Genomic DNA, 17,766 nt, shown 5'->3' with positions numbered 1-17,766 from the left:
TATTGTTGCTATTATTATTGATGGTAAGTATCCAAGAAGCAAGGAAAACTGAAATGGCAGCTGGTAAAGCACAGGCCTGACAAATTTTGAAAGGGTAAAAGCAAAAAAAGTTGTAAGAGAGGTGAGTCTGGAAGGCATGGTCAAAAATGAGGGAATGAGCCATCCAGATGTTGGCAGGACATTGAGATTAATATCATTACGTTCAAAAGCTACCCATCCAAATCAGAAACCTGTACATGTTGAGCGGCATCAGATGTCTGCTGTTGGGATGACAGTGAACCAGCATCTTTCTGGTTTGAACATGGTGAGGGGAAAGGAGAGATCCTTGGTCTTACTTTTCTCCATAACCGCCATATTGCTATCAGCATGAAACCCTGTTGGTAAACACAATGCCACAGTGGTAGTTACTGCAAACAAGAAGGTGTTTACTCAGGAAACAACAATGGCACGATATATCACAAAGCAAAAAGGAACGTCTTCCTAAACAGATGCAGAGTAAATCCCTTTCCATATTTGCTTAGCTTCATTGTTAGCTATGGACATGGTACACTGCACTTCCAAAGTAAAAATGGTGCTTAAAGAGCATCCTCACATCAGAGGTGACATTAAACAATTGAAGAATAAGAAACATAATACTTTAGAAGGGGAAACTAGAGGGCCATCACCTCAAAGATATAGGTCAAATTCAGAAGAGAGAAAACAATGGAGGGAATGGAAAATGCTATAAGAAAAATGGAGTAGATTTGCTAAAAACAGATTGTGCAAGACTGCATTTTTATAAGACAATATAATCTAAAGGAAGGAAAATACCACAGAACTAAGCTTCAATAAAGAACGTAACGGAGTATTACAGTTACTGTCATTCTGGTCAATCGTTTGTGCAAAAATGATAAGGTGGATAAGAAACTGGGTGAGAAAGAGGCAGATTTGGGAGATTTCAAAAAAAGAGGGAGATTCCTATGAGTCCTTTCACAGTCTTCCACCTGTTCTAAGCTGGAAGCTTATAACTTGGAAATAGCAGACAGAGAAGAAGATTTGGTGGTCACAGGATGACTGTAACATGCCAAATGATGTAGTCATGGAGGAATAAAATATGAACTTGGATTTGGTTATTAGTTTGCTTTTTGATTAAGAATCAACTGCACCTTGAGGTACTGGGTTAAGGGTTCAACCGGTGTCTCTGTGAGACAGAACATCTTTTTATTTGTTCTGAACCCGCCCGTTGTTGGTTTCATCTGATATCTTCTGGGTATTATGAGAGACAGTAATCATTCCTCATTTGCCTTTTCCATGCAGCCTATGCTTTCATAGATCCGTTATCAAGTCCTGCTAAAATAATCTGTGTTGCAGGCTTGTCCTAGTCTATTTACTTATTCCTTCGTTTCACTGCCTCTAACTGTCCTCATCACCCCTGCCTGTACCTTTCTGCTGAACTCTTTTGAGATGACAGGATAAGAATTGCATACAATATCCAAGATGTAGGGGTGTGATGTATTTTTACAGCACTTCTCTTTTTTCTTTTCCTAAAAATATGCTAGTATTTTTATTGCTTTATTCACCATAATTTTCACAGAGCTGGTTTCCTCAGAAATATCCACTATAAATCCAAGATCTATTTCCCAAATCATACAGGTTAATTTAGAACATGTGACTGTTTATATAAATGCCTACTAAAACACTGATCTATGTGTACAAAAAAAGAATAAAAAAAGAAAGAAAATAAAACTCTCTAGTCCCTGGAAGTGTAAAGTGACAGAAATCCCACCACAGAACCTGCTGCTTTGATTCTTTCCTGACCCACAGCTCTCATGAGGAAAATGGCTATGTCTCTCCAGATTTCAGCCATCCTATCTGAAATTGGTATTTGTAATCGTCTCTCTGAAGAGAGAGTCATTGCACTGCACCTGACAGTTTCTCTGGAGATGTGATAGAAAAGGAAACAAGGAAGTTTGATACTATTGATTAAACCAGTGATCTAACTCACACATTATCAGTCTTTTGTGTTACAACAGGCTTCTGAGGTGATCTGAGATACTGGTAAGTGAAGACATTTTGCACAGAAAATGTCAATACTAGCAGCTGTGTCCTTCCTTGTTTGCACGCGCATGATCCCACAACCTCTCTGAAGTTTACTGACACTAGTAGCAATTAGATGTGTGTGGCTCTGATACTGGTAGGACTCATATCATAGCAGAGGTGACAGGGAATCAATTAGAGGAAAGTCATCCTCAACTCACATAAGGGATCCAGCAGTGCTTTTCATTTTCCTGTCATCCTCTGGTTCTGTGGCAGAAGAAGAGAGGTCACGCAAACAGGTAGATCCATGACCTGCTCTAAGAAAACTGGACTCTGAACTTGCATTGCTTGTATCTGTAGCCAGCCTTGTAGCTGTATTCTCAGCTGTGCAAGATACTGAGGGTGGGCAGTGTTTCTTAACATCAACAGCTAGTCAGAGAGCCACTGCTGGAGGAGAAGGTGACACCAAGGTCTTTGTCACAAATTACAGTGTCTCTAGTGTACATTTTCCTTCCATATTTTACTTCTCTTCCCATGCATGTTCTCTTTAGCTAGCTTTCCCATTCTTCCTCTGCTGTCTTTCCTACACTTCTTGTGTGTTCTGGCATTCTTCCAATGTACTCTATATGGCTTTTAAAATCTTTTCATAGCTTGAACTAACCTGTTGACTTTAATCTCTTACTATTCTGGTTATGCAAGAACTGAGACAGTATGTTCCTATATGCAGTGACAGTCCATCCTACCATATTTAGCTTTAAAGATGGTGAACCCATGACAAAAAAAACCCCAAGAGCTACAAGATGTTTTGAAGATCAGCCAGGACACAGGGACAATCTATATAAAATCTTTTCCTACTTCCATCCCAGATTGAGCACTCTTTCTTTCCTTAACATCTCTTAACACCAGAAGAAGACAGAACATTTGGACAGTTCAAACAGACAGTGTCAGCATTTTAAGTAGATGAGTTAGACAGATCAAGAGACAAGATGAAAATTGCAGTTTATACCACTTTGTAATTTTATTAAAGCTATCATTCAAATCTTGGCAGACCCAACATCTGGAACAATATCTATTTTAATGTGACATAAATTACCACCATAAGGAATATGGCAGAATGATCAGCAGCCAGAGAGAAATGATTTCTGAGATGGATAACTAACATTCCTTGAGAATTCAGTCGATTAAGAAGTGGGATTACTTATTTGATCACATCAGTTAAATTACTGAAACAAATAGTAATGGAACAGTATGAGATGCAGATGTGGTGAAAAATCTTTTGAGCCCTAATTTCAGAGATGTAAATCCTGAACTGTTTCCAGAGGCGGTTATTTCACTGAAATAACAGGACATTTCTTAAGTGAGGGCAGAATTAAAAAAACACCAAAAAAACAGAAAAATAAATTGTCAGTCTGGCAGAAAAGTTTCTGAACTAAGGTTACTGTCTCTACCTTTCATTTGCAAAGTACAGCAAGCCTTTTAAGTCTTCAAAGCTACATTTACTTTCATTTGGCTTGGCAGAGCCAGACAGATAGAGGAGATGGCATAGGCACAAGAACGAGGCTCTGCATGAACCAAAAAAACATCCTAAAGTCACGGTGAGATCTAGGTTCAACTCTTGGCTATCCCAGAGATTTTCTCCTGTAACATTGGATGAACCACTTCATCTGCCTGGGCCTCCATTACTTCTCTATGCAAAACAAAGGCTGTCATGCCGTGCCTTTTGGTGCTTAGTGTGATGAGGCTCGTACATGAGTTGTGGTCATTGGTGAAAATTTCAGTACTGGGGATACTCAGAGTTTTGCCAAAACAAGACTAACACAGATAATGCATGTAAATTAGGCTGAAAAAATGTACAAACAGGATCTGTTTATAAGAGTACAGAGACTTCAAAGTGAACTCTGATGAGAGGTATTAGATCTGCACATCTCTACTGATATCAGACCCCAGCTGGCTCAGAAAATTATGCTGACTTTCTCTTGTTATTTGTTTAAACTAGAAGAAGAAGAAGTCTCTTGGGAAGAATTAATAGTTTTATGTAATTCTGACAGAAAGTAACTTTTCCTACTTTAGTTTGTAAGAGATTTTCCAGCATGAAACTTCCACTAATAATAATGTCTTCTCATCACTGGCAAAGCTTTTTGTAATGCTTTAGGGATGTGCACTAGCAGTTACCTCCAGGAAAACCTCCCTGCTAGAGCTGAGGAGCCGATCCCAAAATCCAAGTGAGAGAGGTCATATCTGGAAAGAAATAGAAAAGGGTAATACCAGCATTAAACTGTTCAATGTTTCTTTGATCTTCTCAGTGAGACACTGTGATGGGGAGATAAAATGGACAATAAACATTTCAGGGCACCTGGAGTATATCAGGTCTGCCACAGGTAAGGGATTTAGTCTGCTACTGCAAAAATTACATGGCTGCTGCAGAAAATATAAGGGGAGTTATAAGGTACTGAACTGATTTAAACTTATCTGGTCATCCATGATAAATAGGCACTGGCTAAGATAAAAAAAGAAAGGAGGAGAAAAAGCGAGAAAAAGAAGCCAGAAAGCATAACAGGTTAACACCATTATTATTCCAAGAAAAAACACATTATTAACATGAAAACCAGGGCAGTATTCTTTTGGAAGACTTTCACAGGGAACCCTAAAGATTATACACAGGTTAATATAGATACGTTGCCCTTAGAAATTATATCGTTCCAACTAGACTTCTAATACAGAACATGCAAAGCAGAGTCATTTAGTATCAATAACACATTCCCACTTCCTCTAAAAATAACCCTGTAACCTTGTTCCATCCCCAGCAAAACTCTTGCGTACGCCTAGTGCTTATTAAAAAACACTAATATTGTGCAAATTGTGTATAAAGCTGCTTAAGATTATTTTCTATAAATAAAGCATTAATAAGCACTGTTTCAGCTTCAATTGCTGGTTATAGAGCAGGAATTGCTACGTGAAATTCTGTGCACAGACTGAGCAGTTGCAGCACAGTCCCTTTGGCATTAAGATCTGTGAGCTCCTAAATGAGCACAGTTAGTTTGCCTGTCTTATGCTCCTGAGGCATATGATTTCTTTGACTATTCATAAAATAACTGGTTCCTCCCTAGGAATGTTGATAGATACCAAATGCTTCATACTTTTTAGCACAAATAATAATTTGTCCTTAAATTTGTACTAAAATTTCTCGTGGTTCCCATATTTAGAACCCATTGATCATCCCAGCCAAGGAACGGAAATAATCATGCGAATTAGACAGCCAGTCTCACATCACTGGGTAACGAAAAAACAAATAACTGGACAACATAAAAATAATTCCTAGGCTGCAGTTTGGTGAACAGCTTTAATGAACACACTCAAATACTGAGCAGTTCAGAAATCAAGAATAAGTCAGAGAAAGAAAAGAAGGTAAAGAACATTGCATTTATTGGGTGCTATATTTGTGATGATCATTTCTACCAGCTGTAGCGAGTAGGTTTCTGTCATGAGGCTGATGCTGTCCCCTTTGTGTTCTGCTCACCACCTTTCCTGATGCCCAGGAGCCTCTTCTTGATTCTTTCTTTGTTGCTGTAGCTCCTATAACTGCTTTATGTCTTTTATGATGTCATATTTACTTGCACTAAAAGGTACTGCAAACCAATTTACAGTTAAGTATTGCATCACTTTTTACGTCACCATATTAAAGACCCTTGTAGCATTTCCATTTTAAACCCTTATTGCAGATTTTATAAATCCTGCCTGCTTCTGATTACATCAGGCTGAAGACAACTGTGTATATGTTATCCCCACAGAGTGATTTACAGGGAATAGCAGGCATCTATTTATTTTAAAATATGAGGCATCAGAAAAGGCAGTGATTTTGCATAGTCTCTTTTTTTAATACTAGGCTTTTATTCACAGGAGAACACAAAAGCTCTGATTATTTACCTTGTAACGGGAGATGAATTGAGTGGAATTAGTACAATATTAAGAAATAGAAGGAACTGGCTAAAATTTGTCAAGAGTTGCCTTTTTTACCTTGTTATTTACATGAGAACACAAGGGATTGCTTGAAGAGATTCAGAACTGATATACAGAACAAGAATTTTTTTTTTCTTTATAAAGTATAAGACCAGTGGCTGTTCTGGGGGGTTAATCAAGGCAAACCTTGTGGCTGACTTAACAAATAGGAGCTCTCGATCTCATGGTGTATTAGAAGCAGCTGTTGCTTCACAGAGTATGGGACATGGCTGTTGCGTCATACCCCATTTGGATCACAGTAACTGTGGGGTATCGGAGGAGTCTGTCCTGGGACCCATCCTGTTTAACACCTTTATCAACAACCTGGAGGATGTGGTAGAAGGCACTTTTATGAGGTTTGCAGATGACAGGGATCTGGGGGCACTAGGTGATAGGCAGGAGGGCAGGCTGGAGGGACAGGCCGGTATGGATGCTGTTGTTCATAGATCAGAACAAAGTTGTGCTGTCTTATATAAGCACAGGATGTGATACAAAATGTACAGATCTTTCTCAGCCTCCTCCAGTTTTCTTGTCTATAGCTGAGCTTTACTTCTTAGTTGTTGTATTCTGTTTAATCTCTCTTTTCAAGTGGACTATTGGGCATTGACCAGTGCCAAGGGCCAGGAAACCACTCCACAGAACTATCTTTATTTCAGCTTTTCGTATGTTGCTGTTCCGCCTCCTGTTCCTCAGGCCTTGGTAAATCTCATAAAATCCTTTTCAGACTGAAATCTTACTCTTGCCAAGATGTAACATGTTTTACAGCATGTATTTTTCTATAGTTGTCTTAGTCTCTTGTTGCCGGTCTTTAGGTATCAGTTCCTTGTCTGGTAAATGTCTTCCTTATTCTTAAATTTATCCACTGTGTTTTGTTCAGAGCAATGCGTGGGGATAATAAATTGGCTCACAAGTACCTGACACTGCATCTTAGTTCTTTCCATCATGCCAGTTTTTCATAATACTGAATCCTAGGGATGCCTTGAAGAAGCCAGCAGCATTTTTCCCACTTACACATCTCCCAGAAGAGCTGCCAGCTGTCTGGATTTCTCTGCTAAACTGACTCAATGGATGTGCTTTCACAAAAGGTGTACCAATAGTTTAATAGATTTATTCCAGAATATGATAATAAACAGTTGTTTCAAATGTCAGTTTTAAGACTTGCAAAATGCAACTATGTACATGCATAAAATCAGAGCATAAATCAGCTCAGTAAAACAGCTTTGTAAATATTTATGAGTGCAAGGCTCTTTGTTTCACACTTACTCTTTGTGTGCCCTCATACTAAATTTTCACCTGCTTTACTTTATGACTGGTAGTCTGGGCCAAGTACCTGACATTGCTAAATTGCCGCCTGTTTTCTCTGGTATTGCATATACCACAATCCTTTATTGACTGCAGGTTAACATATGATCCATAGAAAGAAATCTGTTTGTGTGGAGGGGCAGATTCTGAATTCTGGTGGACCCATGTGAAGTTTAGCAGGCACCATGTTGCTGAACTAAAGCATAGCCTTGGTTTGTCCACTGAGTTGCCATCTCTGCAGTGGCTGCAGGTGAGGCAGGACCCAAGTTCCCCGTTTGTGTTGGTATTTTGGATGGGGCCAGTTATTCATGAGGGAGAAGAAAAGGAGAGACGTTAAAAAGATGGTTGACAGGATGAAAGGTAAAGGTGTGGAACGAAGGAGATGTGAAGAGGCCGTGAAGGAGCAGTGGGAAAAGAATCAGAGCTGTCAGGGTACAGCAGAGACAGTCTAGTGGGGACTGCAAAGATAAGTTATCATCTCATGCAAAAGTCTTTGCCTCCCTGCCTCCTTTTTCTGTGGCTGTGATCCCTGTCCCAGGCATCCTAGCATTTTGGTGGCCCAGAGGAGAGGGAATGACCCTTTTACTCCTTCCTTTGCAGCAGCCACAGGTGAGGGGAGAAGTATGCAATCACATAGGCATCATTTTTTTGCAATTTTTACAAAGTTGTGCAAGTGCTCGCTACTCCCTTTTGTCCCATGTTAGCGCTGCAATTTCTATTTCTCTGCACTAATTCACACCAAAATCTCTGATTTAGTAGCGTTTTATCCCTATTTAACTTGTACCAGATAGCGCCATGTTAATTGATATATATAATATCTATATAATAACCAGAAATAAAATCTAAAAATAAACCTACTGATAATTTTCCAGTGCTTGTGTAACCGAATCCTTGAAGTTCCCGAGTGGTCAGTTTGGACTAAGTACCATCATTTTTATTCCATCTTGCCTGCTGGCTCTCCAGGATTTTTGAACTGCAGCCTGCAAGGGGCAGGAACAGGTGGTGCTGGTGGCAATTCAAGATGTATTATTCTGATTGAGGAGCTGGTTTCTGCTGCATCGTGAGAGGCTTTGGCAGATCAAGAGCTGTTGCTCCTGAGATCCTGCCAGGCATGCTTCCCATGTGTTTCTGTGTGTCTTCGATGAAAATGCATGGGATCAGCAGAGCAGGGGTTTTCGGGTGTGAAAATATTTTCCATGATGTTTACACATCTTCACTTGAGATTTGTTAAGGACAGCCAGATACACTGCCGTTACTTGTATTTAATCGTGTTTGCATTGTCATTAGTGAAAAATAATGGAGAAAGAGAACTCGTTCATGTGCATGCAGACTTATCAGAAGATTCCTACACAATGTACAAATTTACATCATTTAATGACTTAGCATGCATTTAATCATATCCATGCAGATTTAAGTGTCTGTCTGACTGCAGTGGTATCATTCATTAGCAATTCCCCTCAAGTCAAATGATCATAGGTTTGGCATAAACACACAAAAAAATTCTTCGAAGAGTAGATTTTGGGAAGCTTATCAGCTCTTCTTCTTGCAGTTGTGACAAATTTTGTAGTTTTTTACACACTCCTCAAGTACACCGCTGGGGTACTCAAGAAAATAAAATGCTGTTTGATCCAATAGGATGTTTGTCTTTGGTGAGTCGTGCTTAAGGTTTTTATTCTTTGATTTGTGTAGTTAGTCAAAAAATATCTAAGATCTTTTGCAGATGATTTAACTTCCAGGTGTGTCCCTTTACTTCGTGTTTGCTGCTGGCCAGTTCCAGCTTTCTGCAGCCCTGAGGTTGCTCTTCTGAGATGCTGTGCTCTCCATATCCAGGACACAGGGCTGGGGTGGGATCCAGCTGTTGTGAACCAAGGGCCAGAGGGCTTTGGAGATGTGGAGTGGTCACCATGAAAGAGAGGACATTTCAAGAGGATCTTGAGAGGAATTAATGACAACATTGCTGTCCATCTATTTCCTAGAAAAAAATAGAGCATAGTTCTGCTTTCATTAATTCCAACGAGATAGATGGAAAACGTCTGCTTCTGTGAAATTAATTGAATAAGAATGGGAGTGTATCCTCACACTAGAAGATACCTTGTCTAGGTGCACAAAACAAGTCTGAGATGTTTCCTTGAATGTGCAGCACCAGTTCTTTCTGCAACAGCGAGCAGCGAGCAAACCCTCAGAAATGATGGCCTCGATGTTATGTATCTGCTTTCCCTGCAGTCCCTCTCCTTCATCCTGGAAGATGCAAGACTGGGTTCCCTGGGGAAGCTTCCTCTCAAAATTATACCTCTCCAGAGAGCTGGGATTGTGAATGACCTCTGTTTGCAACACTGACTACAGTAAATGCTATTGTATGATCCAACAGTAGCGAATTAAATAATCCCACTCCTGTCACTTTCTAGCAGGATAATGTTAAAGGAATTCCACTGAGATAGAGAGTAATAATTTGCTAATTCCCCTCAGTATTTCATGCTTCTCAGTAGTGCAGCTAATTTTCTCTGAGTACCTTATTAACATTCACAACGACTTTGCAGTCCCACCCTAATAGCTCTCCGCAGAGGCAGTGACTGTGAAGGTGAGAGCTGTCAGTGACATATTTTCCTCCTTTTCCTCTGCAGACTGTATTATCCTGGTTTCCATCCACTGAGGGCTGTCCAGCTGATGCGAGTGGGCAAGCTGCAGTACAGTCAAGACATGTTTCCTCAAGCGCTGGAGACCTTGAAACAGGTCAGTGTTGTGGACTATTTCCTCTCTGTTCCCCTCCCTCGCTTCCCCCACACCTGCTGCGTGTCCTCTCCTTCTGCTCTGGCTGTACCTCTTGCCTGTGGATACTCCTCACTGCTTTTTTGATCAGTGGTGTTTCCCCAGGCTGCAGCCGAGTGTGGTGATGGGTCACTGTTGCTCAGCGTTTCAGGCACTGACTTCTTCCAGTATCAGTCACTGCTAATTACAGTTCAATAGCTCAGAGGTGCCTGGATGAAAAATTGCTATTAGATCCGAAGAGAGAAAAACATCTCAGTGCCTCGTACTCTCCTTCTCACCGTAGCAAAGTCAGTCTGGGAGCACTGAAGTACAAGAACAGGAGCAGAGCTGCAGTTTCTACCCTCCTTATTCCCTATCAGGGATCGGCAATTTCAGACTGGAGCACTTTGTCTTTAGTGCTTGTATTTGTTGTAAGCCACACTGAAATCAACAGGCATGCTTCCTGATCCCTCCTGTTTCTATATCATTCATCATCTTTCTCTTCTTTGATCTGGTTTTGCAGCTGGTGCATTGCTAGTTACATTTCAGATTTAAGCCATCCCTCTTGTACCCGAGCTAACTTTATTATTCATTTCCTCCTACCCCAGACTCTTATTTGTCCTGATGTTATACTGCTGTTAGTATCATCTTAAATGTATTGAAGAATCCCCTTCCATGTGCAACACGTCCTCAGGACATAGGCTCTCACTCACTTCCCATCTCAAGCCTTCAATCACTGCTAGGGTGTTTTTCTCCCCCGGAAGATGTGCTCCTCCAGTTCCCCTCAAAGAGGTCTTCTGCTTATTCCCTTGTGTTGTTGACTGTCCTGACGTCAACTTGGCATGAAGACAGTACATGCTCTGTGTCGTTCCCCCCTTGTCATGTGGCCACCTCCAGTGCCTGACAGCCTCGTCGTTGCCTTTGCTGGGGGCTGCAGAAAGCTGCCTGGCCCAGCTACTTGCCTGTTGGTGCTGGGCAGGAGCAGGCCCCAGCACTGGCACCAGTGTTGGAAAGAAGTGCAGAAGGTGGCTGTATGTCCCCTTTGTTTAATGTCCGTACCACATGAAGAGCCAGTCTTGTGGCAAAGACTTAGGGCAGCTGCCTGGGATAGAAGGGGATGGGTGTCTGCACTGGGGGTAGGGGGAGAAGCGGTTTTTACTCCTGCCTGGATCCCCTATAAAGTTGATATCAGTCATAAATCTCTAGACAACTTAGTATTTTGTACTTACTTTTTTCAATCCCCATGTCTATTTGGTTTTAACATCTAACTAATTATGGAAGCTGAATAACAGATAATTTCCACATATTGAAATAAAAAATTAGTATTAAATATGGTGACAGTCTTACTAAGTCTCAGTAACTTAAATCTTCACTTGATATATTTAACTTAAATTATGGCCAATTCTGATCATTGAAAAGCAAATCGAAGAGTAATCAATTCTATTCAGAAGTAAGTCATACATCTTTCATGTGACAGGTAATCTGCTCTGCTACTTCCCCCATAATATTTATAATTTCCGAACATTCAGACTTTGCTCTTTAGCAGGTGGAGTGAGACCCCAGTCAGAAGAGCTTCTATTTTCATTGATGTTGCTGCAATATATCAGCAGGCATACTTCTAATTGCATTTCTAATATGATACTGTATTAAATTAAACTGGAGTGTATTCCTCTACAGACATCTGAATGCTGCCTATCAGTGAAGGTGGAACTTGTGGTGGGGTTTGGTATGTTTTTGGTGAAGACATTGCCCATTGCAAGCTATGAGGGTGGTGAGGCCCTGGCACAGGTTGCCCAGAGAAGCTGTGGCTGCCCCCTCCCTGGCAGTGTTCAAGGCCAGGCTGGACGGGGCTTTGAGCAACCTGGTCTGGTGGAAGGTGTCCGTGCTCATGGCAGGGGAGGTGGAACTGCGTGATCTTTAAGGTCCTTTCCAACCCCAACCATTCCGTGATTCTGTGATTCTATGTATTATCTTTTGAATACTGAGCTATGCCTAACACAGAAACGGTTTTTCAAGCTGTTGTCTCCTCTTTCCCTTAAAAGTGAGATAAGGTGCTGCTTACTGTCCTATGCCATACCTCAGTGTATCTCTTGTGGCCTCCAACCCATTAGTGATCCACAAGGAGACAGTAAGTGCTTTACAGCTGGGATGCAGAACCATTTACAAACTAATCCTGTTGTGGTTTTACCTATTGCCTGTTCAGCCTCCCCCTTTTCACTCACGTGTGAGACAGGGAGAGACTGAATTTACCGCTCTCTGGGAGCACAGCTGAGAGGAGGAAAAACTTCTCGTCACCCTGCTTCTCCATGCAACTTGTAAGCATAGGACACAAAGCTTCTTAGGATGAGATCTGAAACCAATTTCCTTCATTGCTGTCTACACTGGAACAAATTAGAGCAAGTTAATTCCCAGTTTGTTGCAAGTAAAGGGTGTGATTCCTGATATAACTCAGAAAATGTCCTAGAGTTATATGAGAACACAGTTTGGCCCTTTGTGATCAGATGTGTCAACGGAGCGTGCCACATGCTCAGAGCAGAGACTCAATTGCCTTCTCTGCTTCATTACTCTTCTTAATACACTCTGACACTGAATAGCAGCCTGTTGGAGCCCTCGTCAGACTAATTTCAGAGTGGCATTAAGGAGCAGGATGTGGAAGGTGCAGTGGAACTGAGATCTGAGTGAAATTCACCTCACTCATATAAATCCTGTTTAATCAGGCACAGCCTCCGAGCTGCTGGGGATTGACAGCCTCGCTGCATCAGATGCGCAGCCTACTAAGACCAGTGGATCTTCACACACAGCTCTGCAGCCCAGCTCTCACTGCTGCTCTCTGTACCACCCAAAAATGAATCACTGTCGTAACCACCTTCCTCTTTGGGCCCTTTGGGTTTAGCTTTCTGCCCTGCACCCCCAAAGAAGGCTTAAATAATGTGAAGGGTTTTATGTTACCTGTTAAAATGAAATTACCTCCTAAAAGAATATTAGGCCCTGCAGAATCTAATTTGCCAGGTTTTGGAAACAGAAGTGTTATGGAGAGGCAATACTCCACTTCTGCAATAAAACCTGAAGGTAGCCCTTGCTTTATTGTGCAACCAACATATTAGTTTAAATTTATGTACATATATGTGAAAGGTACAATGGTGGGAGGACAAATGGAATTATAGATCAGGAAAACCTTTGTCAGCAAAAGACCGGAGCAGGACCCCAGTCTGAAAACCTAATTTAAAGAGCCTGGAAAGACTGCAAAAAGCCACAATGATAAAAGTTGCAACAAGCTGTCTTGTAAAGAGAAAAGCTTCTCGACCAGGAAGCAGGACTCCTGCAGGAGCCCAGGACGGGCCTGCATCTCTGGAGCTCACGGGAGCCCCTAGCATCTTTATAGATTTGTCCTGAGGTGCACTCATTAGCATAAATATTTGTTAGCTGTTATTTGTTACCTTCACGGCACCGTATGCTCACTTGTCTGGTTGTCCATAACCCAAGTGGAGCTGGGCTTGTTTTGGGAGGACAGGCAGGGCGCAGATAGGAAGGCTTGGATTCATGGAGATGACTTCATTTCTGAGTGTTGTCTCCTCAAAGTGAGCTGCTGAGAGCTGCAGCGCGCTGTCTCGGCTGCGAGTCTGTCCTCTGGGCTGCGGCGGTGGCAGTGTCCGCCTGTGCCCGCTCAGCGTCCCGAGCAGGGCAGCGGTGCCCAGCTGCGGAGCGGTGGGGACAGGGGCAGGCACGCCTGCAATAGGTACACTATCGCTCCCCTTCTTACTGCAGTCCCTGGTGTGGAGGGTGTTTTCTTCAAACGCTGAATTCTCTACCAGCTGTGGTTGACAGCAACTGATAGTTTTTGTGTTTCCTATGCCTGCTTTAAGAAGTGTCCCCTTCAATCAACAGAGACAGGAAAACGCAGGCGCTCCCTCTGAAGCGCCATTTCGCTTCGTGCCATTTCGGCGCGTGGCCATTTGCTTTCTGCTTTCCCAAGGACGGAGCGGTGCCGCCCCGCGTCCGCACGCGGTTCCCGCGGCTGTGGTGACGGGCATCCCGTCCCATCCCCATGCAAATCAGGCGCTAACGACTGCTCTGCATTTCATTTGCATTCATGGAGCAACAGCCATACCACTGATCTGATGGGTTTCATATTCTTCAGGGAGACAGTGCGTGGTTGATGACACTGTGGCCTGTGTTGCTGCCTTGCCGTTACTATAGTTCTTCATAATTAGATTTGTTCTTTTAGCTGAGAGGAAGACCACACAGACCACAAGGCTCTGCTGGTTAGCTGTGCCATTTGGGAGAGCGGGGGAGTGTTCAGAGAGCCTGCACGTTCCTGCTCCTGCCCAGTGAAACAATTCCTTGCTTTGGAGGTGAAATGAGCCCCAGTTTTGCGCTGACCTTCACAAAAACAGCTGCATAACTTAATGCTGCTTTAATTTGGGGGTTACAGAAGTTGTTGCTATTCTAACTTCAGTGCAGCTAGTTCTGACTCTTACGGCAGCACATGAGACAGTACGTGGTGTGAGAATGATTTTCTCCATGAGGAAAAAAAAAAGGATAAAGAGTGGGTGCATGTATCTGCCATACTGAGGAAAGAAAGGAACTGGAAAGGAAAAGTTGGAGGTGAGAGAGAAGTCAGCAATGGTAGCATTGCCCCAAGATTAGGTTTGATATTAAGGATTTTGCCTTTTAGCAGAGGCATATCCATATGGATATCTCCGGCTGTGCATCAGGGTGCCCAGGTCCATCCCTACTAGCCTGACCCCTGTCCTGTCGGTGGGCTGAAGGTCAAGGTCAGCTGCCCCGGGACCGCAACTCAGAGGTATCCAAATGCACAGCTCTCAGCATAAGTCATTCGCAAGAAATCCATCAGTTTTCTTGGCCAGGACATGGAAACCCTGTCCCCCAGGTGTGCCTGGATCCAGGGCCAATTCACCAGGCCACTTTGCTCCAGGGTGATCCTACTTAGTCTGGATGCAGCTCTGTGTTGCTGCCCTGCAACACGCATGGGACCCCACCATCCAGGGATTCCTATACCTTGCAAGGGTTCATCTGTCTGCATCCCACTGTCTCTGCTGGGTAAGGACTGGCTTTTGTTCTTGCTTTTTACACTACTTTTTCAATTATTTATTTAAAAAAAGAAAAAAAGCTCTTGTTCAGCTTAATCCCTGACACGCCGTGGTGAAATACTTTTATGATCTATTCTTTGCAACATTTCCCCAATATGTCAAATTAGGAACAGCAGAACACTAAGAACAATTTAGGTAGTCTTTCAGGGAAAATAATTATGACTCACTTGCAAGCATTTTGCAAAAACATGACCAGCTTTGTATTTCTGCTAAAATAGGAATATTCAAAGATTGAGGATTTCTGATTTCATTTCATGATTCTTAGGCATTTCTAACGGTGATGAAAGCATTTCCATTGTTCTGTTTAACTGAGTGTTTTATCATTTGTTGTGGCATTGTGGTAGCTCAGAACATATCTGACTCTTTTTAGAGCTCCTTGCACACTCTGATTTGTTTTGACTGCTATTTCAACTTGTTCTTTCAATCTTTTGCTGCTTCCCTAGTCTTTTAAAAATTAGCTAATTTGAAGCAAAAACAAACTATGCTACAATTTCCATATGCTTTCCAGTCTCTAGAATTTGGAAGTAGGCTTTCATTCATTCAATAAAAAAATATATTTATTTTTCTTTTTATCTTTCCAATTTAAATGAGGGCCCTTCCTCAACAGTTGTTTCCAAAAAGATCTTTTCCTTTTTCTGCAATCCAAAGCTAATTTAGCTGAATTTTATCAGATGATTGGACTAGGAACCCATTGAAACACAGCCTGCATTTAGGTTTTGACAGTTCCTGAGTTTGGGATGTGAAAAAATCTCTGATGTCTTCTTTCCTACCAGTACACTTGTGGCTCCCTTGTTCTTTCTTCAGAAGTGCTGAATCCACTTCCATCTGGTACTTCTCTGCTTGCAGGAGGAATTTAATAGAAGGAAGAAGCAGAAATGTCATACGGAAAGTGATGATCTAAATGTGAGCTGGGCAAACAGCATTTCAGACACATCTGTGGCAGGGAATCAGCAGCACTACGGGCAGTATCAGCAAGCATAAATTGGCCTAGCAATGTGACATGACCAACAGATAGAGAAAATAATCCCTGGGAAACCAGCAAAGAACCATTCCTGTGCATGCCTTTTTAGAGTGAAACTATGAACATACTTATTTGTTTGATGCTATGCATAGTTTCTCCTGATACAGTTAAGGCGGTTTATTCCATTGGTTAAGCATTAATCCATTTCTCTTTGCAGGACTTTGAGGCTACTAACATCATGAATGTCACAGTCATTTTATAAATAATGTATCAAAACCTTGGGGGCTGTATTTGACCAATCTTAAGATGGTCTTCATGCCTAGGTGCAAAAGCATCTCCCTCTACTGTTCCAAACATGCACCTGTGCAACAGATTAGTGGGCTTTAACACCTAAGAATAATGTGCCAGTGCCTTCTCCTTTGTCAGCGACAAATTATTATTCACTTTGGGATACTTCACTCCTATTTCTATTATGCCATGCTTTCAAGTCCCAAGGTGCCAAACACTTGAGGACCAGTACTTATATCCGTGCCCCACAGAGGGACCTGCCCCTTCGTATGGTCTGCGCAACGGCTGACGTGTCCCTTTCTGTTCTCTCCTCAAGGCCTATAATATTATGAAGGTGACCCACGGGACAGATCACAGCCTGATGCAAGCCTTGATGGAGATGAAGGAACAGTGTGAGGCCATCATGAGAACACAGTGAAGAAAACCTACAGTCTGGAAAACAAAAGATTCAAGGAGAGAGGAAATGCTTTTTACTGCATTGGGAAGTTTCTTGATGATTTTGGTGTCTTTTCGTTAGGTCCTACTTGCTTTACAAAAATGTTTAATATTTCTTAGTTTTGCTGTATGATCTGAATTGACTTGATGTTTGGAGGAATAACTGCAATTTTCAGAGGATTTTTATTTTCCTACCAAAAAATCTAATTGACAATACCTAATTATCAATTTACAACACCTAATTTAATTGATAATAAGTATTGAGAAATGCATACAGAGTCTTCAGCAGTTACTAAGTGATTTAATTGCATTGATATCAGCAGTCAATTTTTTATTGTATGCCAGCAATTAAAGGTCTTGTGTCAGACACGTTATAAGTAGAGAGAATATATTTCTCTCTTTGCCTTGCCTTTAGACGTGGTTTCCAATAGCCTGATCCAGTGCTCTTTGACATCAAATAAGTTTCCCAATATTCTAAATGAGATTTTCCTCCCTCCCAATATATCTGCAGGGCTCTGTCCCTCTTCTTCTTGCATTTCATATGTTATAATGCTGAATATTAAAATGGATTGAATAAAAAATTTAATCAAAAATGTATCTATGTGGAAATTGCTTACTCTGATTTCTCCCCATTTTGACTGCTTCAAGAGTTTCTCACTTCATACTGGTTTTAAAAAGAGAGACTGGGGCCTATGAGCTCGGCGGTGTGGCTTCTAGACCTTTCTGAGCCTGTGGGGTTTGGATTTCCCTTCCCCAAACAGTGGAGCTCTGAGAGCGACAGATGACACTGACTTAGGAGCAGGTCATCCCTGGGGGAGAGAATGATGTCTTGGCAAGCACGGGCGCCCCATCTCCTCACGCTTATCGGCGACAGAGTTGTTCCTGCCAGAGCTGCTGACTTCCATTTTTAAC

The 17,766-nt window shown here is 41.9% G+C and overlaps 1 protein-coding gene across 5 annotated transcripts in view; it reads left to right on the top strand.

Moving 5' to 3' along the window:
• Positions 1-17,451, top strand: part of SMYD3 (SET and MYND domain containing 3) — a 426,029-nt gene extending 408,578 nt beyond the window's left edge. For all 5 annotated transcript variants that reach the window (XM_075412653.1, XM_075412652.1, XM_075412656.1 and 2 more), the window contains 2 exons: positions 9,936-10,044; positions 16,736-17,451. In XM_075412653.1, the coding sequence (XP_075268768.1) occupies positions 9,936-10,044; positions 16,736-16,837 (211 nt within the window). In that variant the 3' untranslated portion in view covers positions 16,838-17,451. The remainder of the gene's footprint in view (positions 1-9,935; positions 10,045-16,735) is intronic.
• The last annotated feature ends 315 nt before the right edge of the window (positions 17,452-17,766 follow it).

Source organism: Opisthocomus hoazin, chromosome 2 (genome assembly GCF_030867145.1).
Source record: "Opisthocomus hoazin isolate bOpiHoa1 chromosome 2, bOpiHoa1.hap1, whole genome shotgun sequence".
Lineage (NCBI taxonomy): Eukaryota > Metazoa > Chordata > Aves > Opisthocomiformes > Opisthocomidae > Opisthocomus > Opisthocomus hoazin.
Note: the sequence above shows the minus strand (reverse complement) of the source record. Positions and strands in the feature narration are given on the sequence as shown.